This window comes from Dendrobium catenatum, unplaced genomic scaffold (genome assembly GCF_001605985.2).
Source record: "Dendrobium catenatum unplaced genomic scaffold, ASM160598v2 fragScaff_scaffold_1297, whole genome shotgun sequence".
Taxonomy (NCBI): domain Eukaryota; kingdom Viridiplantae; phylum Streptophyta; class Magnoliopsida; order Asparagales; family Orchidaceae; genus Dendrobium; species Dendrobium catenatum.
Genome location: NW_021319759.1, coordinates 803,297 through 830,172, shown reverse-complemented (window position 1 = coordinate 830,172; position 26,876 = coordinate 803,297). Strand labels below are relative to the sequence as shown.

The 26,876-nt window shown below is 34.2% G+C and overlaps 1 protein-coding gene across 5 annotated transcripts in view; it reads left to right on the top strand.

Moving 5' to 3' along the window:
* LOC110108892 (factor of DNA methylation 5) overlaps positions 1–26,876 on the top strand; it is a 55,719-nt gene that overhangs the window by 6,110 nt on the left and 22,733 nt on the right. For 3 of the 5 annotated variants that reach the window (XM_020839733.2, XM_020839736.2, XM_020839735.2), the window contains one exon: positions 1,203–2,073. In XM_020839733.2, the coding sequence (XP_020695392.1) occupies positions 1,215–2,073 (859 nt within the window). In that variant the 5' untranslated portion in view covers positions 1,203–1,214. The remainder of the gene's footprint in view (positions 1–1,202; positions 2,074–26,876) is intronic. The other 2 variants (XM_020839734.2, XM_020839737.2) reach the window with 1 other exon arrangement.

Genomic DNA, 26,876 nt, shown 5'->3' with positions numbered 1-26,876 from the left:
TGAGCATGATCAAACTTGATTTGGCTCAATTTGACTAAGTTGAGTTCATTATAACTCTAGTCGACTTGATTCAATTAATTTGATGCAATGATTATTTGACTCAAATAAATGAAATTTATGTTGAATCGAACATAATAAATCAAGTAAATTGAATCAATTAATTTAATTTAATTGATTTGAGATGATTCAAGCCAAAAATTTAGTCGAATTCAAATTAATTAGTCAAACTTAATTAAATTGAATTGTCTTTGGTTGAGTCAACAATTATTTGAGCTCTAATACTAGAGCTTGATGGATGGTGAATAGGAAAACTCTGCGAATATAACTTGGATTTAGAAAGCATTTAATTTGCAACAAATAATTTCAATTATTCAATATTAGTCGTCCAAATGTTCATCATGGATCCCTATTTATGGAACTATGTCACCGTTACAAGGATATAATCACATATTTAAATGCAAATCTAGTCCCAAAAAATTGAATTTGGACCTGTGTTAATCCAAGGGAAGGTAACACCTAATTACATAATTTAATTAAAAAAAATTCAGCCATAAATATAAATGAACCTAAAATAGCTTGAAAAAGAGCACAATTTAAATATGTTTTGGTTTGGCTTGACTTCTTGTAATTGACCTATGACCACTTTAGCTTTTGTGAATTATTTAAGCCTGTTTGAATGTTTGTACTGCATTAGTTACTAAATTTGATAGTCCCTCAATTATTTGTATATGATCAATTTAGTCACAAATCATGTTGCTCCAATTTAGTCTCTTGATTATACAAAATTGATCCAAAATGATCCCTTTGGGACTAAATTTGGATAAATTTTATTTCATAATATGAGAGACCATTTTGGATAACTTTTGTATAGTCGAGGGGCTAAATTAGAGCAATGCAATACTCTGGGATTAAATTCACACAAATAGTTTGAGAACTATTTTGAATGAAGGTGGAAGTCATCTTGAGTGTTTCTCCCCCCTCCACTTTGTGGAGTCCATTTTTTTTTCTATATATGGTTAGGATGACAACAGTGCTAATTTTGCATATCATTGATGTATATTTATGGAAATTTTTGGTGGTTTAATAAAAATCTGTATTGTATCTACTTTATATGCCTTTTACGAGTGAGTGCCAATGGTTTTAACAAATTTGCTTCCTCTCTAGCTTTGAACAATTTCTTTAATTTTCCAACCCTTTTTCAGTTCCTTTTATAGATGGATTATAGCTCAGGAGAGGAGTCGGATATAAGCGACTCTCAGATTCCTGAACAGGAGGACAAAGCCTACTCAGAGTTGAAAAGCGGGAAATATAAAGTGAAGCGTTCAAATGGCATGTATAGATGTCCTTTCTGTCTTGGTAAGAAGAAGCGGGATTATCATTACAAGGATCTACTTCAGCATTCTACAGGAATTGGTTCCTCTAACCGTACGGCTAAAGTGAAGGCTAACCATCTTGCTTTGTCAAAATATTTAGACAAGTATCTCACCGAAAATGCGAACCCATCAGTAGAATCGGTTTCTCAGAATTCTTCCAAAACAGAGCAAGAGGAGTTGTTTGTTTGGCCCTGGATGGGTATCCTTGTCAATCTTCTTACCGAGTTCAATAAAGATGGCAAGCCAGTCAGTGTAAGTGGTACTAAGCTTAAGGAACAACTGTCTGGATTTAATCCCTTAAAAGTCCATCCACAATGGAGTCCTATGGGACCCACAGGAACTGCAGTTGTTGACTTCAGAAAAGATTGGACTGGTTTCAAGGACGCTCTGGCTTTTGAAAAATATTTTGAAGCTCGACACCTGGGTAAGAAGGACTGGAACCATAAAAAACATGCTGCTCCTGATATGTATGGATGGGTTGCACGTGCTGATGATTACGAGTCCTCTGGTAAAGTTGGAGAACACCTACGCAGAAACGGCGATCTAAAATCTGTTTCTGAGATTTCCAGAGAAGAGAATATGAAAACAAAAAAACTTGTTGCAAATCTTGCTAGTGAGATTGAAGTGAAGAACAAGCATTTACATGAACTAGAATTTAAGTACAACCAGACCACCATGTCTCTTGATAAAATGATGACAGGTAAAATAACTTTATTTGGTTGCAGTTTTTTGAAGATCCATTGTTCTCCCCACTGGTCTAAGTTGCAGCTTTCTTGTTTGCATATCTTATATATATCATCTGAAATGGTTGAAAATACTTCCAGCTAGGCTTATTATATTATTATTACTTTTTTCGGTGGAAATTGTGTTCCTTGTAAGGTTAAAGCCTTTTTCTAAGAAAAGTGGCGATGCCTTGAAAGGGTTGTTTTGAATATAGCTTATTTTCATCTACAGAGAAAGTTGCATCCGTTTATTTTTACCCTACCTTATTTTCCTTACCCTATTTTTGCACATTTTTCTTACGGAGTGCAGTCACCTTGAGGGATTCTTACGGGAATTGAATTAGTTCGGCTGCAAATATATGGATCAAATCCATATTTGGTGCATATCTGTTGCAATAACTATTAAATACCATGTGCTTACTTATGCTTTATTTTGTTTGAAAAGCATTGCTCTTGCTATGAGCAAATACCAATACTATATTTGTCAACAAAGTGGAATATGGACTTTATCAATATACTTTAACGACAATTCACTGAAACTTTATAGGCATGTTCATCTGTCTTGTTTTTGTCTTCTGTGCTCCTTACAGAGTTGAGAACAGAAATATCTTGGTGTGACCAATTCTTCCTGAAACTTGATGGTCGTTAGGCTTGAGCCTTGACTGTTGAGGTTTATGCTTGACTGGATGAGTTTCAGATCCAAAACGTTAAGCCCAACGACGTAAAACCAAAAATGCCTATCTTGATAGCCAAGTCATAGGACTAGGAATGATTGTTGGAGAATTTTTGTATCCTTAAACGGATTGCATATTTTATAATCGGGCACGGCATAAGAATATGATATATTACCTCAGAGGGTAAAAATATCATCTCCTTATGGACTCAATCATAAAATTTACAATTATTTAACAGAGATTCCCCCACTCGATGTTTGGTCGAGCGGGGTTTATTTATTTCTGGGGTACAGACATCCCATAGGGGCAAGCCCCTATGGTTAATTACATCCCAAGTTTGATTTGGGAACACTTTTGATTAAACTAATGGTTTTCTTTCTTTTGAAGTCATTTAAATGTTGGCTAAAATTTGATTTTTGTTGTTTTAAAATCCATGAAAGTCTTAATAAAAGGATTTAGGCCTTTAGGAATTTCAAGGAAGAACTGATCAACTTGAATTTAGATTTTGGGAATGAAAGCCAAAGGAGGTGAAGTAGGGGCACTTGATTCTGAGATAAAATTCAGGGGTGCCCAAACTATCCTATGTTGGGCTTTATATTTTAACAACCTAATTTTTTGTTTAAGTTGACATTTTTATTAGAATGTTGGGACTTATATTCCAACAACATATGTTGTAGGAATTGCCCGAAGGTTGAGGGCTTATAGGGTGATTTGGAATCAACCCGTGCCTCGGACCCTAAGACTAAGGTGAGGACTACCGAGAGGTAGTGCCTCGAACCTAGATTACTTGAGTATATTGAACCCAAATTTTGGGTGAGAAATGAGATAAAATCTCAGCCCTAGGTTCAAAAATCTGATTTGGGGAGTTGATTGAGCCCAAATCAATCAATTGGGGCTGAAATTGGCTCCGAATTGGGCTCGACCCGAATCGATTTGAGTCGATTTGGATCCGATTTTGTTCGATTGAGTCAATTTTGCGAAATTGAACTCCGATTGATGCCGATTAGCGTCGAATTGGGTTCGACGACGCTCGACGAGGTTCGATTGGGTTTTAATTGATTTGATTTAATTTTAATTTAATTAAATTGATTTAATTTAATTAAATTAGAGTCTAATTTGAGTCGATTTTATCTCGACGTCGATCGATCGAGTCGATCGAGCGCGATTGAGTCGATCGAGCGCGGTCGAGCCTAGTCGGGCTCGATCGGGGTCGAGTCGGTGCGAAATATTTGTCAACAATGATTATGTGCTTTTAATTCAAGATCTGAAATAGCATGGGTTGAAACTAAAGTCAATTAGGTTCAGCATGCACCACATGTGTTATACATTTTAATTTGAGGGTTAGTGTCTTTCATCGAAATATGTAGTTTGCCTTATTTTTATCAAACTTTAAACTTGTCTACCGAAGTCGAAGTACATTGCAAGCTGATTCAGTTGTATGTGCTAACATGAAAAACATCTAAAGCAACATGGACCTATTGAGATGCGGAAAGTTAGATATATTAAGAGTGAAGATAATGAAATTTAATATAAAGGTGAAAGATATTAAAGAAATTGTTGCATTTAGAAAAAGCCAAAAAAATAATGAGTTGAAGTTGCGTTAGGTTTGAAGGAGTTGCATGAAATTAAAGCTTTTGGTTCATATGAGGTGCCTATTAAGGATGGAAAGTCAAGCAAAGTATTTAGGCTATTAAGTAGAATAAGTACCGATTTATAGGAGATGCAAATACTAGTTTGTGGGCCTAGAATAGGAAGTAAACGAAAAAGGAATTATGCCATAACCGGCATAAAAGAGAAAAAATGGGAAATATTTTAACATGATCAATGCAATAAATCATAGAATTGAGCAGTTGGCAAACTGCAGCAGAATAGCAAGTGGGTCTTCCCAGGTTGCAATTTTTGGGATTGTTGGTAGAGCACGTGGCTGTAGCTGGCTAATTTCCTGAAACGGTTGGATGGCTGAAATTATGTGGGATGGCAAGTGGAAGGAATTCTTGAATTGATGGTATGATGCGTATAGTTTTTAGAATTGTTTCTTGATTTTATAGGTTATTGGTTGCAACTTTCATGACCATCATTTCTGACTTGGAAATAAGATTGCCAGATTGTGATTGATGAAGAATTTTAGTAAGTATATCTACAATTTAACGTTTGGCTTGATTAGAGTGTAACTAACTTTGATAATTCATGGTTTAATTTTCTCCTTTATAAAGTGTGTTGTGGTTCTTGGCAGTGGCTGAGGCTCTCAGTGTTGCCGAAATTCTTTGTCGATGGAAATACCCAACTGGCTTAATTCACGCTGATTGGTGAGGGAATGGTGGGGAAAATAATCGAAAGAACCTTGGTATTTGATGATGCCACAACCAACTATGGAGGATTGGATGATAAATCGGAGAAGAATGTAACAGAGAAACTTTGATGAATTCTCCACTCTCAAAGAATTAACCAATAAGTGAACTCTTATTCCCTTCTTATGCCTTTAAATAGGTTTATAACATTTTATTAAATAAACAAGCAATACTTAAAAATACCCTTAAGTTTGGGTATTTAAAAGAAAAAGGATAATGAACAAAAAGACTCAAATGCCTTAATAGTTAAACATAAACTCGAAACAATATTCTGAATTTTAGTTTTGCAAACATTAAACAAAAATCTAAATTATTCTAAAGGCATGAATGATGGCTGTCCAATTTTGGTTTTATCATGATGAATGAGATTTTTCATAATGCAAATTGTAGCTTGATTGTCACGTCTCATTGTTATGTAGTGAAAATTGTTCATTTCTGAAGCCATTTTAGCCACATTCATTCACAAATTTTATGAGGAGATGGCCTTGAATTTTATTTTGACACTGTTTCGAGCAACAACAAACTATTTTTTACTTTTCAATGCGTCTAAATTTCTCTATACAACTGAATAATAACCAAATGTGAATTTATGATCAGTTATAGATCCTACTCAGCCAACATCAGTGAAAAGCACTATACTTCTGTCAGTCCCTTTCATGATAACCATTTCTCATGTGTCGTTTTAAGATAACTTAGCATCTTATATACAATTTGAAGATGTTCCTTTGTAAGATTACTCATAGACTGACTATGACTCTAACAGAAAAAGAAATAATGATGTACTTTGAGATATTTGGATATATTTATCTACTATTGGTTGTTACCTTCCTTTTTTGACAGATGTTGAACCTTTTTTAATGCTAATTTTGTTTAAAGGATTTATTACATTGTTTACTGGTGTACGTACCATCAGACTCTGTTTTCTTTTGTAAGTCAAAGGAGTATTTTTGTTGAGAGATAAATATCCTCTTTACTTAATCTTGTTATTTTCATGATTCGGAAATATTTTAGTTAAACAAGATTGTCGATTTTAAATTCTTTTGTTAAGACACCTTTCAAGATGTTTGTCTTTTTAATAATTTATGATCTGGATAGTTTCATCAACATATAAATTTGTAAAGATAATTTAACTTTTGTTTGATGTCTTGGTAGAAGTGTGAAAATGCTTAGGGGATGAAGGAATTTTTTGCTTACTAAAAATTTTAATATTATTTTGAAGAATAATATTATGACAGATGGTTGAAGGAGAGTGTTGGTTCATATTTTTAAGAATAAAGGTGATGCACAAGAGTGTGAGAATTATAGAGGAATTAGATTAATGTGTCATACATTAAAACTATGGGTGAGAGCAATTGAGTATAGGCTTTGGCGAGATCCTAATGTTCTCAAAATCAATTTGGATTCGTGTCAGGTTGGTCTACTATGGAAGCTATACATTTATTGAGAGGTTTGATGGAGAAGTATAGAGACTGCGGCTGATCCTGAAAGGTAATAAATGGAAAAAAGCATGTTGTAAACAAAATAAAAAAAGAATAGTATAATCATAGAAATAGAAATAGAACGAGAATTTTTCTTTTTATAACAATTTTTAAGTTCAGTAAAGTATTTCGGGTTTGTTGATAAGACCAGAGAGGGAGTTGAAGATAAACTTTAGAGTCTATAGGTTTTCGCTTGAGTAGATCTAAAGCTGAATATATTGAGTGTAATTTTAGTAGCAATAGGCCTAGTGAGGGGATCGTGACTTTGAGCGATCAAGTCATTAATAAGAGTACACATTTTAGATATCTTGGATCTATTGTTCAGAGTGATGGTGAAATTGATGGGATATTATCAGCATAATTCAAGTTGGATAGTTAGAGTGGAGGAATGCATCGGGCTTATTGTGCGATAGAAAAGCCCCTCTCAAACTTAAGGGAAATTCTATAAGATGGTGGTGAGGCCTGTAATGCATTATGGTGCCGAATGTTGACCATTAAAAGAGAAACATAATACTAAGTTAAGTGTTACAGAGATGAGGATGCTTAGGTGGATGAGTGGCTTGACCCTTAGAGATAGGATACGAAATGAGCACATGTGAAAAGGTTGGAGTAGGTCCAGTGGAAGATAAGATTAGAAAGAGTCCCCTTAGATGGTTTGGTCACATTAAACGGAGGTCTTCCGATGACCCGGTTAGGAAAGGTGAGGTATTAGATTTGACTTATGTTAAGAAAGATAGAGGTAGACCTAAAAAGACTTGGTTAGAAAAGGAAAGGATAAAAAGATCTGTGGATTGAGCTCTCGGTCTCCGAGTTATATGTTCTTTATTTGTTCTGACTTTTATATAATCTTTTACTTCTTAAATTCTCATTATTTTGTTTACATTAAAGTACAGTATAAAAGTACATATATAAAAGTATAAGACAGTGCATAGTTTATATATATATATATATAATAGACTATATTATTAGAATTATTTCTTAGAATAATAGAAGAATTTCTTATTCTAGTTTATTCTATTTTCTTATAGTTATAAGTTAGACTCTTTTCTTCTAAATACTCTTTTAGTATAAGAGAAATAATATACTACATACAACATACGCATACGCTATTCTTACCATATTGCACTATGTATCATTTCATAACACATGAAGTGCCTCTCTTTTTTGGTTACATTAGAAATGTATTTCAATAGCATAATTACAAATTACAAGGATATTTAGATTTAAAAAAGATAGATTTCAGCAACAAAACTTCTTGTAAGGAGGATCTACATATGATATTTATTGATTTAGAGAAAGCATATGATAAAGTTCCAAGAGAAGTGCTCTACAGAGGTTTAGAAAAGAAACGAGTTAGTAATACTTATATTCCAGTCCTTAAGGATATGTATGTGGCGTTTTACTTATATATTCAAACACAAGGTGACTTGACCAAGAAATTTTCTATTTTGGTTGGATTATCAAGGATCAACGTTAAGCCCATATCTTTTTGCTTTAGTGTTGGATATTGTTACTAGGCATTTGTAAGAGGACGTACCCATGCTTATATAGTAAAAATGATCTTTCCTTTATTAGATTTAAATGAGAATTTGACTCTTAATAGGACAATAGAAAAAAAAAAGATTCATGTAGTCGATCCCATGTATTGAGATAAAGGCTTGATGTTGTTGTTGTTTGATGTCTTGATAAATAAAGTGTGTAGTAAGATTACTCGTAAGAATACTCTTGCCTTTTAATCACCATTGTGAATACGTCGAACCAAGCTCTAACTGATTGTTTTAAGCCATATAATAAATTGTCGAGTTTGCAAACTTGATTTATATTGCTACTAGTCCCAAATATAAAAGGGATTTTCATGTAAACTTTTTTTAATTTTTCATTTCGAAAGACATTTATATATATAGTTGATAAAGGGCTAATCTAATTTTGTAATTGAGAAAAATTACTCGAACAATGCTTATCTTAGCAAATATTGTCATTGTTGGGTCCCAAGCCCTTGATGAAAAAAATGGAGGGTTGTGTTAGATAGGTTACAACCATCATAAAATTTATCAGACAATCAAGATATGAATAATTTAATACATTTTGTTAATGCTAGGATGCTCCCCAGAAGTGACGCATTGTATGACTTGAATACAATAAAAATATGCAAGGTCCGCTGCACCAATATCCAGATGCATTGTTAAATAAGCAATGATTCCCACATTATGGATAAATGTGGTAAAAGAAGCTATCCACAAAATTAAAATTAGCATATAAAATTTGAATATAGATACTCTTACAAACAAATTAATGAGATTAATCGATTTTATAATTTAGAAAAATATAAATATTTTATGTATTCATACAACTAAATGAGTTTGAGAAAAAAACTAAGGAGATTAATAATTTAGGATTTAAATTATAGTATTTAGGTATGAGTTGTACTAAAAATGGAGTAGATGTGATTATAAATAAGAGTTTGAAAGATAATATTATAGAAACTAAAAAATTTAAAGATAGAATTATAACTTTAAAAATTGTTGTTAATATTAAGATTATTAATATTATAAGTATTCATGCTTCTTGAATAGGTTTGAATATGTGTTTAAAATTAAAATTTTAGAATGACATAAAAAGAATTTGTCATGACCCAGCCCTGGGGTTCGAATTAATGAGACGGGAATATACGGTCGGACAATAGATCAAATTTTCAATTCCTTTAAAACTATCTCAATAATATTGAAAGAGCCACTAAACATAAAAAATATATAAACTGATATAGTATAACTTAAATACATTTTTTCTGGTGCCGCTCGTCTACGGTACATATTTCTATTTCTTATACTTATTTGGATTATATTGAACTTACTTGAAAGAAAAGTTAGAGCAATAACAGTATGTCAAAACTTAGCGAATAACACATGCTTCTAAACTACAATAACTCAAGGCAGTAGAAGTAATATGCTTGTAACACATGCTTCTTTTCATTTTATATCATAAATATTATTTCATTTAAATATATCATTTTTTCATTAAGACTTTAAATGTATATTGTTATGCATAAATCATAAATACATATCACATCATATTCAATTTATATTTGTCATACATGTATTCATATCTTTCTCATTTTCATATATAGTTCAACCGTCACAGGAACCACTGTCTAATTTAGTACTAATGAAGATACTCCTTTACCATTTCATTTTTCTTTTTTTTTTTCATAACCTTTTTTCTTTTAACGTGCATGTGTATAGCATCCCCAGCCAGTACCATAAGTGGATGAGCTCCATCTTTTAACTTGCACATCCAAGTATTTAATATCAATCATATCATCTTATTCTTATAATATATGAATTTTATATGATAATGCCATGAAATGTAACATATCACTTTATCACATGATTAATTATTGGATAAGAGTAACATAATCATGATCTAAATTAACTATAAGGATTTCATAAGCATGCTTTGACTTTTCAAAATATATAATTAGAGACAAACAAAATAATCACTATAAGTAAAGAACTATGAGTACTGTTGGTGTAATTTTTGAAAAGAATGATTTGCCCTACAAGGTAACTCGAGCTAAATGGATAACGAGGGGTGGTGCACCCCTAAAGGGCGCCCAACAACACCCATTATCCCTCGAGGGGATGAGGATGGCCTCATCTTTGGGGCACTACTAGAGGCAGAGGACGTGGCCAGACAGGCCGTAGGCAAGGAGAATTTACTCCTCCCATCCCAAAAATGATACCTCTCAAAGCGTATCTATACGGGTCATCAGAACCTGCTAATCCCGAAAAGACTCCAGAAAAAATTAATCCCGAAAAAGCCCAACTAGTGGCACAACAAACATCAGATATGTTTGAACCTATGCTCAAAATGAGTGTTGAGCATATATTATATCTTAATCTTGAAGATAATGACATAACCTTCCCTTGGTTTATCTTTAAAAAATATTTAACATTAATTCATTCCTTCAAGATTCCACCTATGATAGAGAAACTTATGAAGTCATTCTCATTTATCTTTAATGCATAGAGGTAAAACACCATTACGACGACAAGCGTAATGTTAACTACAACAGAACTAATATTCTTAGCTTATTTCATCCTAAAGATTGGGGAATCACCCCATTTCAAATTCAAAAATTTGAAATTCCACTACCTGATGGGAACATTAAGACATGTTCCTTTAATTATTGGACCTATGTTCAAGCCATGCATAAGGCATTTTATGTTTTAAATCCCACTCATTCTCATTCATGGATGTTCATCCTTAACCCTGAAATTCTCGACAATCTAGTTCCATCATGGTTTTATAAATGGTGGGAATACAAAGGCGCTATCCTTCCTATTTTACCGCCAAAATTACAGACGAGTTATAATACTTGGGTAGATTCATCCCCTCATCTCCAAGTTATTAAAATCGAAGATTTTATCGATGGTATAGGAGATTTCTTCTTTTTTGCCCAAGCTCAAATTCCATGAATTTGGTCTTGGAATCTTGAAATCAATTGAGATTCACTCAATCTAAAAAATCTCATGAGAAATTTCTCAGTAAAATGATGGTCTGCTATTATCATTGAAAATAAAAGTAAACAAATTAATAAGGTCATTCAAAATAGCCTTATTAAAAATCAAAGACAACCTATTGCCATCGAATTTTTCGTAAAAAATCTGCAGAAAATGTTTAAGCAAAGATATCCGCATGAGTCTCCGGAGCAAATTAAAGTTTCAAAAGGCTTATTTAGATCAGATGAGTCAATTATTTCCAGATGACAAAGAAATGACATCTCAACTTTCTGATAACACAATACCAGACACATGGGACCCTCAATCACTCAAGAATGAAGAAGCAGGACCCAGTCATCGTCCTGGTAAAGCTCCCCTAGCAGAAGAAACGGACGACTTTCTGTAAAGGCAGCATAATGGAATCGATAATGTTGCCTTTAGACGTGTAATATTCTCCACTAAGAAGGTAGGTCATTTGTCACCAACCAGTTGTTATATTGGGGAATAAATGTATCTTTAATAATTGTACTGCTTTACTTTGCTTTTATTTTCTTTTCTCTTAAGTTTCCTTATCATGAAGTCTATATAAGGGTATCGTCTTGTAACCAAGTTTGAAGAAGTTTAATAAAATCTGTAAGTTTTCTTCTTAATAGCATTGTTCTTGTTATTGTACTTTTATTATTTGTCTTTTAAATTTTCACTTCTTCATAATTAGTATCAGAGCCATGTCGGACTAATCCGATCTAACTGGTAAGTCTGTATTTCTCTTCGATTAATGGGGCGGTAGGAGGAGGAAACTCTTTTCAAAGACTCTCTATATAGGTTTAACATTTTTTACGCTATTAATTCTTCAGAATTGTATTGGAATTTGGTAGTAAATACCTCTGAAGTAGGGTAGTTAGTCCTGGATATTCCATGTCTTTATGAAGAATTGTATAACCTAAGCATGTCATTTTATTGGACTGTTCTTGTTACCTTCTCTATTTATCAATAAGAAATGCAAACTTACCAGTAGATGTTTCATATGACATCCTCTTCATCTTCTATTCTACAAAAAGGAAAAGTACCATCTTTTCGAGATATCAAAAATGCAGAATTGATAGAATATCCTCTTAATGAAGAAGATTTAAACAAATGGTCGTTACCTAAAGTCGACAAACACCTAATCTATCAAATCGGTACCTTTGATTTCAAAGGAAAAACTCCCATAAAAATGGTAGAACAGTCAATATCCATTGACCCCAATGAAAAAACGATTCCTTTATTATCCTATGATGATCTTAGATCATACATGCAAGATTATAAATACTTGCATATCGGCTTAATTCAAATAAGCTTTAAGCCTCTAACATTAAGAGGACTAAATGCTTCCATTCTTATATGTCTAAGAGATGGACGCTGCCTTAATTGGGCACAATCTTTAATGGGTGTTATGAAAACTAGCCTATGTCATAGCCCAATTTATTTTAACACTTTTTCAAATCTAAGTCTGTCACTAATAGACGTTCATCTTTTCGAAGCTCTTAAGTTACATCTTCAACTTCATGGCTATAACTTCCTTCCTGGATCAGAAACCATAGCCTTAATCTGCAGAATTTGTTTTAAAGTAATGAATACTCTAAATCCTAGAGTTAAAAAGGTTGTTCAACCTAATAATAGAACTACGCTAATAGAAACTAATCTTTTAGCATCTAATATCGCCATAAATCGTGTCATTAGATGGAATGAAATAACATTTCAAGAACAATGGACATTACCACAAGTAATTACACCACAACCAGTAATTAATCAAGATATAGAACAAATAATTCAAACTTATGCCGGAGATGTAGAAGTAAGATTTAACCCTAAAAGATCTATTCATCTTCCTAGAATCTCTATTCCTTCTACTTCAGGAGATGAAGTTAGAACATCTAAATCAGATGAATCTGAAATATCTTTTAGTCCAGGATTAGCACTTAATAGAAATAGAATATTTCATCCTGTTAGGGGAAGTCAAGAATTCTGTTCCCCAACACCTTCAGAAATGCAATTTTAATGATGTACGGACCAAACACAGATTTACGCGAAACAGTTATCTGTCATTATATGCTGCCAAGATTTGAAACATTTCGAACTTGGCATCGAAAAATGTTCTCAGAAGAAGAACAAATTAAATTTTCAGATCAATATTTTTTAGATTTAGAAACATCAAATAAAAACGGAAAAGCAACAATCCCGTTTGCATATTGGTTCGTTAATAACATAACGACAAATATTAGAATGATGAAAGGACAATCATCAAAAAATGAACAAAACGACATAATCATGATTTCGTTTGGAAATATTCCTTCTGATCCACAGGCAATAAGAGAATTAGCTATAATAGTAAAGTAACTTAACTTTACTAATAATACGTTACAAATTATCAACTCTTATTTAGATAATATTAACAAAAAATTGGATCAAGTAAAAATTAAAATTGACCAAAATAATGCTGAAAACCCTAAAGCGTCTGTCGCTTCAAAAATAATTGTAACAAAACCAGCAATAAAACTTACGCCTCCAATCAAAGCAAAATTAGATGAAGACCTTAATATTTCTGAGGACATTAAACAAATTAAATCACAAAAAATAACCATGTTAGATAAAGAAATATATTCAAATAACTCTGAAAATGAGTTAATAGAAGACTTATCAAGCAACTATGATATTGCTCAAATAGAAGATCAATTTAGGCCATCTAGTTCGAATCCAAATTCTAATATACCCTTAACTTTAAATTAATTAAAATATCCTAAAAAATCTTTAGGAAAATATTATTATCAAAGACCAACTCCTTCCGACCTTTTATATGAAGAAGATTTAAATGAACAAATTTCGTATGATCCTAGACAGTTATACGAGTGGAATTTTGATGGTCTCTCTGACTATCAAATTCACAAAACTGTCCACCGAATGCTTATCTATTCAGCAGTTGCTCAAAGTAAAAGCCATAAACCTTGGGAAGTAGTACAAATTATTATTAATGGTTTCACCAGCATCCTTAAAGGATGGTGGGACAATTATCTTAGTCCAGCTGAGAAAAATGATCTTCAAAGTGAAAAATGTCTTTTATACTCTGAAAAGGATAATGAGGAAGAAGTTTATACTCTTATCGATAATATCTTAGAACATTTTCTAGGATATATGACGGATAATAGAAAACAAATGTATGTGTTCTCTGTTACAAAAATTAAAATGTCCATCCCTTTCTCATTTTAGATGGTATAAAGATGTGTTTATGACAAGAGTCATGAATCTTTCAGATGCTAGTACCAATTATTGGAAAGAAAAATTTCTTGAAGGGCTTCCAACCACCTTTGCCACCAAGATAAAAGAAAAATTAAGAAATTCAAATGGACAACTGATATTTGAATAGTATACATATGGACGTATAATCAGTAAATGTATTAAAGTAGGTATAACCCTTTGTAACGATATAAGAATGAATCAACAACTTAAAAGAGAACGTATATCAGATAGAAAGCAATTAGGAGCTTTCTGTGAGCAATTTGCTTGCCTAGGTCCTTTAACAAAAAGGGAACGTAAACTAGCTAAAACGCAAATAAATACAAAAATTAGAGAGAAAAAAGTTTCTCAACATAAGAGATTTTCTAAAAAGTAATTCAAAGATAAGCGAGTTCAAAAAACTAAAGAAAAGAACTCTGAAAAAACTATTAAATGTTTCAAATGTGAAAAAATAGGACATTATTCAAACAAGTGTCCTATGTAAAAGAAAATAAACGAGTTAAAATTAGATGACGAAACGAAAGAATTATTAATGAAAATTCTTCTAAATTCAGAAGAATCAGAATCTAATTTTGACTCTGAAGATGAAATAGAAGAGTCGGACTCTGACTCATGTACTGGTTGTAATAATTGTAATAGTAATGATTATTACAAAACCATTGTAGAAAAATAAGGACTTTTTTGTCCTCTCTGATGAACAAAAACATTAGCTTATTCAAATGTTAACCCAAGTCCAAGATCCTAAAACCAGAGATCAGATTATTAAATTACTAGGAACATCATAAGAAACCCTTCTTCCTAAAATTAACAAATTTCCTAATTATTCGATGAAAGAAGTCTTAGATAGATTTAAACAAAAAGAAATATAGAGTAATTCTACTCCAACAACTTTACTCGAATTAAAAACTGAATTAAAATTTTTAAAAAGAGAAGTACAAACATTAAAAATTGAAGAAGAAAAACTCTCTACTAGAGTTACAAACCTCGAATTAGAACAAATTTATTGATCAACCCGACCCAGAAGAACTTAATAATTCTCAAAATCCTGAAAATCATACACTGATTAATTTTTTTACAAAAAGCCATTATACACAAATGGTTTATTACTATAACTTTAGTAATTAAAAAATCACTAGTTCTTAATAATTTAACTGCCCTAGTTGACAGTGGTGCAGATATGAACTGTGTCCAAGAAGGACTAATTCCTTCAAAATTCTTTGAAAAAACTACTCAAAGACTTACCTCTGCTAGTGGAGACACTATGGAGATAAAATATAAAATATCCCAAGCAGTAGTATGCCAATAAGAATACTGTATTAAAACTTCATTTTTATTGGTTAAAAATCTTTCCAAACATATTATACTAGGAACTTCGTTCCTATTTAAAATTATGCCTATGACAACAGATACAGAAGGTATCATCTCTCATTGTTGTGATCCTCCTATAAAATTTAACTTCATTACAGATCCTAAAGATATCATATTAAATGAAATGAATAAGTTTAAAGGAAAGCAATTACACATAAATTCCTTAACTAAGGAAATTCAATTAAAAGAACTTTCTAATAAACTACAGCAAGTAGAAATTAAACAAAAGATTCTTCAATTTGAAGAAGAAATTAAAACCCATATTTGTGGTGAAAATTCTATTAGTTTTTGGAATAGAAAAACTCATTGTGTTAATCTTCCTTATACTGAAGGATTTGACGAAAGCCAAATTCCTACTAAATCTAGACGTTCACAAATGCATAAAGAATATTTAGACCTTTGTCATAAAGAAATAAATGACCTATTAGAAAAACAAATTATTTGTAAATCTAGCTCCCCTTGGAGTTGCACCGCATTTTATGTCATGAATGCAGCTGAAAAAGAACAAGGAAAACCACGCCTTGTGATTAATTATAAACCTCTTAACAAATCCTTAAAATGGATAAGATATCCTATCCCCAATAAACGAGATCTTCTTAACAGATTAGCACATGCAAATTTATTTTCAAAATTTGATTTAAAATCTGGATATTGGCAAATTCAGATAAAAGAGGAAGATCGTTATAAAACAGCTTTTACAGTACTATTCGGACAATATGAATGGAATGTAATGCCTTTCGGCTTAAAAAATGCTCCCTCCGAATTTCAAAAAATCATGAATGAAATTTTTAATGCATATAATAAATACATTATTGTTTATATTGATGATGTATTAATATTCTCCAAAACAATAGAAGAACATTTTAAACATTTAAAAACTTTTAAATGGTTAGCCATGCAAAACGGCTTGGTTATATCAGAACCAAAAATAAAATTATTCCAATTAGAAATTCGATTTCTAGGTCATAATATTAAAAATGACACCATAATTCCCATTCAACGAAGTATTGAATTCGCTGACAAATTTCCTGATAAAATATTAGACAAACAACAGCTCCAACTTTTTCTTGGCGATTTAAATTACGTATCTGATTTTTATCATAATCTAGCACAAGATGCAACACCATTATTTAAAAGACTTCGTAAAAACTCACCAACATGGGATGATGCTTGTACAAAAGTAGTCCAGATCATTAAAAATCATGTTAAAAATCTACCCTGCATTAACTTAGCAAATCCCACCTATCCTAAAATTGTTGAAACTGATGCTTCAAATCTAGGTTATGGTGGGATTCTTAAGCAAACAAATTTATTGACTAAAAAAGACGAGCTAGTTCGCTTTATTTCTGGATTATGGAATCCAACTCAGAGTAAATACTCTACTATTGAAAAAGAAATGTTAGCTGTTGTTAAATCAATAAATAAATTTCAAAATGATTTATTAAATTCTACCTTTATCTTACGAATAGATTATTCTTCTGCAAAATTCATTTTAGAAAAAGATGTAAAAAATCTAGCTTCTAAACAAATATTCGCCACTTGGCATGCACATGCATAGCGTTCCCAGCCAGTAGCATAAGGGGGTGAGCTTCATCTTTTAACTTGCACATCCAAGCATTTAATATCAATCATATCATCTTATTCTTATAACATATGAATTTTATATGATAATGCCATGAAATGTAACATATCATTTTATCGCATGATCAATTATTGGATAAGAGTAACATAATCATGATCTAAATTAACTATAAGGATTTCACAAGCATGCTTTTGACTTTTCATGATTCTCCACAAGGGTAAAGCATTTCTATGTATATATGAATGTATAAATGATCATTAAGATTGTATCACTATATACTTGAAAATCGGAAGAAACTCATTTCTCTTTTGAACAAGATTTTTCCAAAATATGGCTTCTGAATGCCTCATTAAAAAGCTTATTTCTTTGTATATCCACTGTAACCCCTTACATTATGTAAAAGTAGGATGAACTACATACATTTAAATAGAAAAAGACATGTTGTTAGTTTGATAAAAAATTAATGGACCCAAACATGGTCACAACTTGTTCAAGCTTGAATTCCTGATCACCATCAACAGATAGCGATCTTTGACAAAATATCATATCAAAAACATAGCATATGCTAATGCATTCTCAAAGACTATCATGATTACTCCATTTTTACATTCATATATATGGGTTCATGCCATGGTTTAAAATTGTGCAATATGAGGCTCGCCTTGAGGCATGCCTTAGCGCAATTCCAGTAAAAAATGTCTCGATGCTTACGCCTCGAGTTTTTTTATGAGGCTTATGCCTCAACTTGGTTGATGCCCGCCTTAAGGCCCGCCTCGCCTCGCTGGCATGAGGCTTACGCCTCACGCTATATATATATATATATATAAGAGCATTTTAGCTTTATGTTTTATATTATTCACTCATTAGTATATAAAAAATTTATCATTTTATGTTTACGTAATCTTATCATTTCATTTTGAGGCTTACGCCTCAAATCGCCTTGAGGCTTACGCCTCGCCTCACGAATGAAAAATGCCTCAATACCCTAATACGCAATTTTAAACATCGGTTCATGCATCAATGTCTTTGTTAATCATGACCAAATGTGATTTTTTAACATAATTCATCAAGTGATGAAGAAAATCAACACATATTGTTCGAAGCATTTGATTCCAAAGCAGTGAAATATACTAGTTCTATAAATGTCATTGTAAGTTAGAAACTATCTAGAGAATTGTTAAAACTTCTGTACTGTTTTTTCACCAAATAGTGAGAAAAGTTTAAAAAAAATCTTTACATTAATCTTCATTGAAAACAGTGAGATCATTTAATCCCGATGCATTTACATGATGTGAGTGTGTATTGAATCCTCATAAAAACATGAGAAATATTAATGAGATAATTGATGTAGGATTAAAATGTTTTTTTTAGATGGATGCGTTAAAAATTTGCACGATTTCTTGATAAGAGCAATTAAGATTAGAACTATTAGCAAATTCAAACAATCAAATAAAACATAAGAGTGGTCACTTCCGTTTAGGCTAAGTTGCACACTAAACACTTGGATTATCAGAACAACATAGAAAATCAAGTCATACAAATAGAATAGCCTTCAACAGAAATCTTTAGTCTAACAATAAGATTAGAAGCAAATAAAAGTGTCCTCAATCCTACTTTTACTGCTTTGGCAATGGCGAGATAAAACCCTACGTTTACTAAGCTTAGGCAAAGGTGAAGCTCGGTTCCTTGTGAATCTCCATCACCTACAAGATTAGGGGGATTAGAAAAGTAACAAGTGGGCGATGTGTTGACGAAGTCTTATGTTGTTTCTCGTGGAGGTTCAATTGGAGGAGAGGAGATCTCTTCCACGCGTCGAAGAAGGTTGAATGGAGAATATGCGCGAATCCATGTTCGTTGTAGACAATCCCGTAATCAGTGTCGGGGTTGGCCATCCATGGAGTACTTTGCTGTTTTCTGGATTGGTGAGTTGTTAATCAGCAAGGGATGTCTCCTCCAATGGTGGGATGACAATTCAGACTAGTGGAAGTTGGTGGGCGGCAGGTTGGTCCTCTTAAAACAGCAGTATTGGGGCATCAGGCTACTGGAATTCAAGAAGAATTTATGAAATTTTTGGCTGCAGCTTTAAAGGGAAGAAGACCCAATGTCAGACAGCATTTTGGGAGAGAATTGTAGAAGGAAATTAATATATCAGCCTTGGGAAGTTTCGGCTAGTAGAGAAATACGGAGATGGGCTCAATTCCAAATTAAAATAGGAGGTTTTTGAAAGATTTAAAGAAGTGGATGCATGAGGGGGGAGTTTCGGCCAGGTGGGGTGGTGGACTTTGAAATCTTTCCAAGAGAGATTGGCTTTATTTTAGGAAATAAATCCCAAGGATTTATTAGAGAGGGGGCGGCTTAATGACCAAGGAGGAGATTGGGGAGGCATTCAATGCTTACTTAAATTAAAAAATTAAATTTGGAATGAAAGATTTCATCCAATTTAATTTGAAATTTAAATAGGCTATGAATTAGGAAGTTGTCAAAAATAGGATTATAATTTAGGTAACTATTTAAATTCAAATAGATTTGAATTTACTCATGAATAGAGTTACCTAAAATATAAAAGACTATTCTAGGAAAGGTTTCAATTAATTCCTCATGAATTTGAAATTCAAAGGGGTCTATATTTAGAAACTTTCCTAAAATAGTTTCCTTAAATAAGAAAAGAAAATCTCAAACTTAAATTATTTGAAATTTGAAATTTGAAATTGAATCTTTCCAAATCAAGAGCTTTTATTTATGGAAAGTATTCAAACAAAGATTTGAATTTTGGAGGGAGGGGAAAAAAGTTGAGGACGACGGCTATGGTGGGTGAGCCATGGGTGGGGTGAGGGGAATAGAGGTCGGGTGAAGGTGGAAGGGGAGTTAGGTCTAACCAATGGAGAGGGGGAGTTGTGTGATGGCCGGCGACTTAAGCCAATGGGGAGGAGCTCTGGGCCGGCGCTAGTTGAGGGAGGAAAGAGGGGAGAAAAAGATAGAGAAGGTAGAAATACGAACCTGGCCGTCTTCAAGGTTGGTGGGTGATCCGATTTTTCCTCTCCGAGGGATTTCTCCAAAGTTCTCTCCAAGAACTCTCAAACGCTCTCAAAACACACAAGTGCAAGAAGTTTTTTTTTTCATAATAATCATTCATTACTTTTCAAAGAGATCATAGGGCTAGAAATAGCCAAGTGCAAGGACTCAAGAAAATAAAAAGACAATAATGCCCTCAGGGCTGACATACGACCTCCCTTTAAGTAAGGGGTAAAGACGGAAAAATAATTACAACATAACAATAAAAGATAAATAATAAAATAAAACAAATACATAAAATAACTCAAAAGTCATCGACGCGATCGTAGCCGTAGATCCACGACCACGCCTTTGATTCATGCTCTAATGTCCTCATCAATAATGTACGAAGGTTTAAAATTGCGTAATTAAGCCTCGAGGCGGTTTTTGTCCGTGAGGCGAGGCGTAGGCCTCACGGACACAGAATTGTGTAAATGAAAAATTAAGGGTTTTAGCAGGAAAATAATAGCAATATTGTACCTTACAATAAAAACATCTAAATGATATATGAAAATAGTGGAAAATAAAAAAGTAGATGCAATAAAATCATGTCCCAAAGTACAAAATCACAAAATATCAATCATCTCCTTGGCCTCATCCATAGCATTATAAATAAAACCCATAGCTGGTTTCTTCTCTGCATCCACTAAGCATAGAGCTTGCACTAAGGGTCTCGTGCTCAAAATGGCATTGGTAACAGTAGCCCAAAATTTATCATTCAAAATTATCTTTTTTATTTCCTTCCCCTCACTTTTCTTCCCCCAAGCAGGTTTAAGCCATTCAGTTGATGTAAACATGGCTTCCAAAGGTTGTCTCACCTCCATCAAGCTTTGCAGTATCAAATAGGAGGTGGCAAACCTATAGATTCACAGTGCACAAATGTAAGAACTATGAACATACAATATGCATGATTTGCAATGTATAAAATTAAGAACATACCTAGTTGTTGCAGGGCGAATGATTTCTTTCTTTGAAGACTTTCTCATCAAGCTTAAGACCTAAGAGTGATTGTAGATGAACTTCGTAATCTTCTTCGCCTTAGAAAGAGCACTCTTGTGCTGAGGTAAGTCACCAAGATCCTCCAAAATGAGATCGATACAATGTGCTGCGCAGGGTGTCCAATATAGGTGTGTCCTCTTCTCCATCAACATCTGACCAGCTGCTTTGTATGCACTGGCATTATCAGTCACTGCCTGGACAACAAATTGCTCCCCAATCTCCTCAATAACCCCATCAAGTAAATTGAAAATAAATGTAGCATTTTTCACCTCCTCTGAAGCATCAACTGATCGTAAGAACACCGTGCCGTAGGGATTGTTGACAAGGATGTTAATCAAGCTCCTGCTCTTCATGTCAGACCATCCATCTGACATAATAGTCACACCAGTCTCAATCCATGTTCTTTTAATCTCCTGAATGCTCTGCTCTGTGTTCTGCAGCTCCTCTTTTAAAATCTATGTTCGTAACTCATACATGGAAGGTGCCTTTAACCCTCTTCCATACAATCCTACAGACCGCAACATACTGAAGTAGGCAGGCGATGTAGGAACATTAAATGGTATTGCATTCTCAAAAAAGAAACCTCCCAATGTCCATGCAAACCTGTCGCCGAACCTCTCTAGTACATGCTGTAGGCATCATCTCTGCTTCTCCTCTATCCACTCATGGAGTAGTCATATACTGATCCATAGGACCCCGTGCACCTCTACTATGTATAGTGGAGGAAGAGCCCTTTCCACTCTCGCTCCCAAAATAAGCACCATGCTCGACCCTTTCATCAAATTGCTCATGTTGTAAGTGTTTAGCGTGTTAGTTTTCTTCATATAAGCACTTATTTCTTCCTTCACATTGTCCGGCACTTTTGCACACGGTGCTACGTTCTTGTGAGAGCATGATAAGTGCTCTTTCATGCGGGTTACTCCGCCCTTCACCACTTTCTCACAAAAATTGCATTTTAAATAGATATACGTTTTCTCGCCCCCTCCTAAGTCAACTTGCACGCTATATTTCCAAGAAGGGTCACGCCGCAATGACGTATTCGCCTTTTCTTTACCTCTAACCATGTCTCCTAAAGCAAAAAACCAAATACACAAAAAAACAATAAAAAAAAACTAAACCCTAGTTTAAGTTAAACTTGAAAAATATAACCCTAAACTTAATAAAAATACCTAAAATCCAATGTGGAGTACTCCTAGAGGGCGGTCGGAAGTTTCAACTTCGCCGGAGAGAGGCGGCGCCGGCGGGAGGAGCGGCGGGAAGGAGGCCGACGGCGTGCAGGAGGCTCTGTTTTGCGAACTGGAGTGTGCGGGAGCTCTGTTTCGCGAACTGAAGGGGGAAAAATTGGGTCCGTTCGGGTATAGGGAGAGAAAAGGATTCAATTTAAGTGAGTGGGCCCTATCCCAGTGAGGCGTACATCTCACCAGGAATTGCGCAATTGCGCCTCTGAGGCGCGCGTCAGTCCTAGTGAGGCGTACGCCTCTTACAGAGGTGGAATTGCATAGGTTCCGAGGCATTTTTGGGAGGACTTGCGCAGAGGCGCGCCTCTAATTGCGCAATTTTAAACAGAGTAATGTACTGATCTTCCTAAAATGTGTAGAAGAAATCATGCTCTTACTTGGCTTTTCCAAAAAAAAAAAAAATCAATCCCTTATTGTTTCATCTGAACACGAAAAAGCCAAACACAAGACCAATTCATAATCGGGAGATCTATCATGAAAGCCAAAAACTCATTCAACGAAGCTAACTAAAAAAAAATCAATCATCCTCCCTTGTAGAAGTGTTTTATCAAAATTTTTGAATATAGAGAATATAATTTCAAAGCATGATAAAGAACATTGCATCCATCCACAATCCTTAAAAAAAAAAAGTTCTCAAGAATAGCAAGATGGAACCACACAAGAATTAATTACATGTTTAATACTAAACAAGAATTTCAACTAATTCATATGAAGAAAAGAAGACTTCAGAAAATAAATCTCTACACAACAACTTTCTTTCAAAATAAGGTGAAGAAGATTATCCAGAGAAGATGATGGAGAAGAAATTATCGTAGTAAATCACCCAGCTAAACTCCTGAAAGCCTCTCCTTCTCACCTCTTCTGTCTGTTTCTCTATCTCGTTCTTTCCTCAGTTCACACGACACAAGGGGCCGAATGAAGTGTTGTTGCTGCTCAAACAGCCCCTTTGTTGCTATATGTGAATCTAGGAGCGTGAGGAAGAAAGCTCTCGCGTACGAGGCGACTAGAAGAAGAGAGGAGCGTATGCTTTTTTTTGAGGCTAAGGCTTAGTGTCTTGGAATGAGAGTAAGTGATGGCCAGCCCTAAAAGCCCCCATTCGCCTCTTAGAAGCCCTAGAGACTTTCTTTTGCAAGCCAAATGACGATCTTACCCATAAAAACTTGGTCTAATAACTGATAGCCTGATAACTGTCATTCCTACTTTCCCTTGATCTTTACACCAAAGGTCAATATTAAAGCTATAATTACGATGATGGGAATGAAATAATTGAATCAAATGAGCTAACATAATTAAATCTTAAACTCACATTAATTTGATTGAAAGTATCAGGGCTAATTAATATCAATTTTGATTTATATTGAGCCGATCAAAACCGTCAAATTTTAAATTAAATACGAACTTGTTGACTCAATTATATACCACTTGATTGAATTTATTTGATAAAAAAACGAATGAGTTTTGATTGACGATTGATTGAAAACTGAATGTTTGAAACTTGAATTAAAATTGGACTGAAGTGTGATTGAAGATTTGATTGAAGTGTATATTGCAGACTGGATTGGAGTGTGATTGAAATCAAAATGATTGAAGGTTGATTGAAAGGTGGATTGAAATTTGATTAAGAGTTGGATTGAGATTTGATTGGGACCTATATGAGTTATAAGTGGGCACCTTTCAATCATTAGGTCACCAAAAGAAAACACAAATAGGTCCTAGTAACCTCATAAAAAATGTGGTCAACAAATGGACCCATTTTTGCACTAGTGTATGAGTCCGAGGCCGTGCTCCCCTTGAAGGAACAAATTTCGTCGCTCAGAGTTGCAGTTCAAAATCAAATCATAATTGAGCAGAATGAAAAACTCTGGCTAAAAGAACTTGAAGGCCTTGAAGAGCGATATCTCCAAGCTCAACAAAGTCTAGAGTTATATAAGGTCCGGATGGTTCAAGCTCATGATAAGCTAGTGCGACCTAGAAACTTTCAAGTAGGAGATTTGGTCTTGGTTCTTCGGAGGCCTATCTTAGCCCACAAAAAAATCAGTGGAAAGTTTGATCCAACTTGGGAAGGACCCTTCGTTGTAGAGACTGTCTATAAAGGAGGCTCGTATCAGCTAGTGGATTGTAAGGGAAACAATCCAATATTGCATGCCAATGGGTGTTTCCTCAAGAAATATTATGCTTGATGTAGCTCGATTTATCAATCAATAAATTTTTTTTTTCATAAGTTTAAATCAATTCAGCATGCTCTCTTGTCCTTCTCAATATTCAAGCTCATTCGTCTTCTCCCTATGATTGGGTCCTTCCTTCCCCTGGGATTAGATCCGCTAGTGGTGAAGTACGCCCTTCATGGCACCACACTAGTTTCCATCCAGTTTAAGTCCTCTGTATGGAGTAAGCTTCCTCCCCACGTGACCATTCACTAGTGGTGGGTAACGTCCTTTGTGGCACCATCCTAGTTTTCAATCTAGTTTCAATCTTTTGTATGGAGTAAGCTTCCTATTATGTGTAAGTCTTTTATCAGCATCCTATAGACCTAAGGTTGGGTGATGCCCTTCCTTAGATCCGAGATTAGGTGATGCCTACCTTGGTTTTCCAGTTAATCCGTCTATTAGGTGCAAGTCTTTTATCAGCATCCTATAGACCTAAGGTTGGGTGATGCCCTTCTTTAGACCTGAGGTTAGGTGATGCCTACCTTGGTTTCTCAGTTAATCCGTCTATTAGGTGTAAGTTTTCTATCAACATCCTATAGACCTAAGGTTGGGTGATGCCCTTCCTTAGACCCGAGGTTAGGTGAAGCCTACCTTGGTTTCGCAGTTAATATGTTTATTAGGTGTGAGTCTTCTATGAGCATCCTATAGTCCTAAGGTTGGGTGATGCCCTTACTTAGACCCGAGGTTAGGTGGTGCTTACCTTGGTCTCCCAGCTAATCCGTTTATTAGGTGTAAGTCTTCTATCAGCATCTTATAGACCTAAGGTTGGGTGATGCCCTTCCTTAGACCCAAGTTTAGGTGATGCCTACTTTGGTCTCCTAGTTAATTCGTTTATTAGGTGCAAGTCTTCTATCAGCATCCTATAGATGTAAGGTTTGGTGATTCTCTTCCTTAGACCAAAGGTTAGGTGATGCTTTCCTTGGTCTCCCAGTTAATCCGTCTATTAGGTGTAAGTCTTCTATCAGCATCCTATAGACCTAAGGTTGAGTGATGCCTTTTCTTAGATCCGAGGTTAGGTGATGCCTACCTTGGTTTCCCAATTAATCCGTCTATTAGGTGTAAGTCTTCTATCAGCATCCTATAGATCTAAGGTTGGGTGATGCCCTTTCTTAGACTTCCAAAATTTCACTTCAATCTTTTATTCGGTTAACAACAATATGTGTACTAAAACTTCATTCTATCATATTTATTAAGGGATTCATTTGTTGACCTCATTTTTGTATGAGGTCATTAGGACCTATTTGTGTTTTCTTTTGGTGCCCAATGATTGAAAGGTGTCCACTTGTCACTCATATAAGTCTCAATCAAATCCCAATCCAACTCTTAGTCAAATTTCAATCCATCCTTCAATCAACCTTCAATCATTTTCCAATCAAATTTAAATCACACTCCAATCAAGTCTGTAATATACACTTCAATCAAATCCTCAATCACACTTAAATCCAATTTTAATTCAAGCTTCAAATATCCAGTTTTCAATCAATCGTCAATCAAAGCTCGTTCGTTTTTTTATCAAACAAATTCAATCAAATGATATAGATTGAGTCAACCAGTTCATATTTAATTTAAAAATTGACGGTTTTGATCAAATCGATATAAATCAAAATTTGTATTAATTAATCTCGATGCTTTCAATCAAATTAATGTGAGTCTAAGATTTAATTATGTTAGCTCATTTAATTCAATTATTTCATTCTAATCATCTTATTTATAGTTTTAATATTGACCTTTGGTGTGAATATCAAGGGAAAATAGAAAGTACAGCTATCAGCTATTGGATCAAGTTTTCATGGGTAAGTTCATCATTTGGCTTGCAAAAGGAAGTCTCTGGGGCTTCTAAGAGGTGAATGGGGGCTTTTAGGGCTGGCTGTCACTTTCTTTCATTTCACGAAACTAAGCGAGAGCAGCCCCGTACACGAGAGATTTCTTCCTAACGCTCCTAGATTTACTTATAGCAACAAAGGGGTTGTTTGGGCGGCATCAACACTTCTTTCGGCTCCTTGTGTCATGCGATCTGAGGAAAGAACGAGAGGGAGAGACGGACAGAAGAGGCGAGCGGGAGAGGCT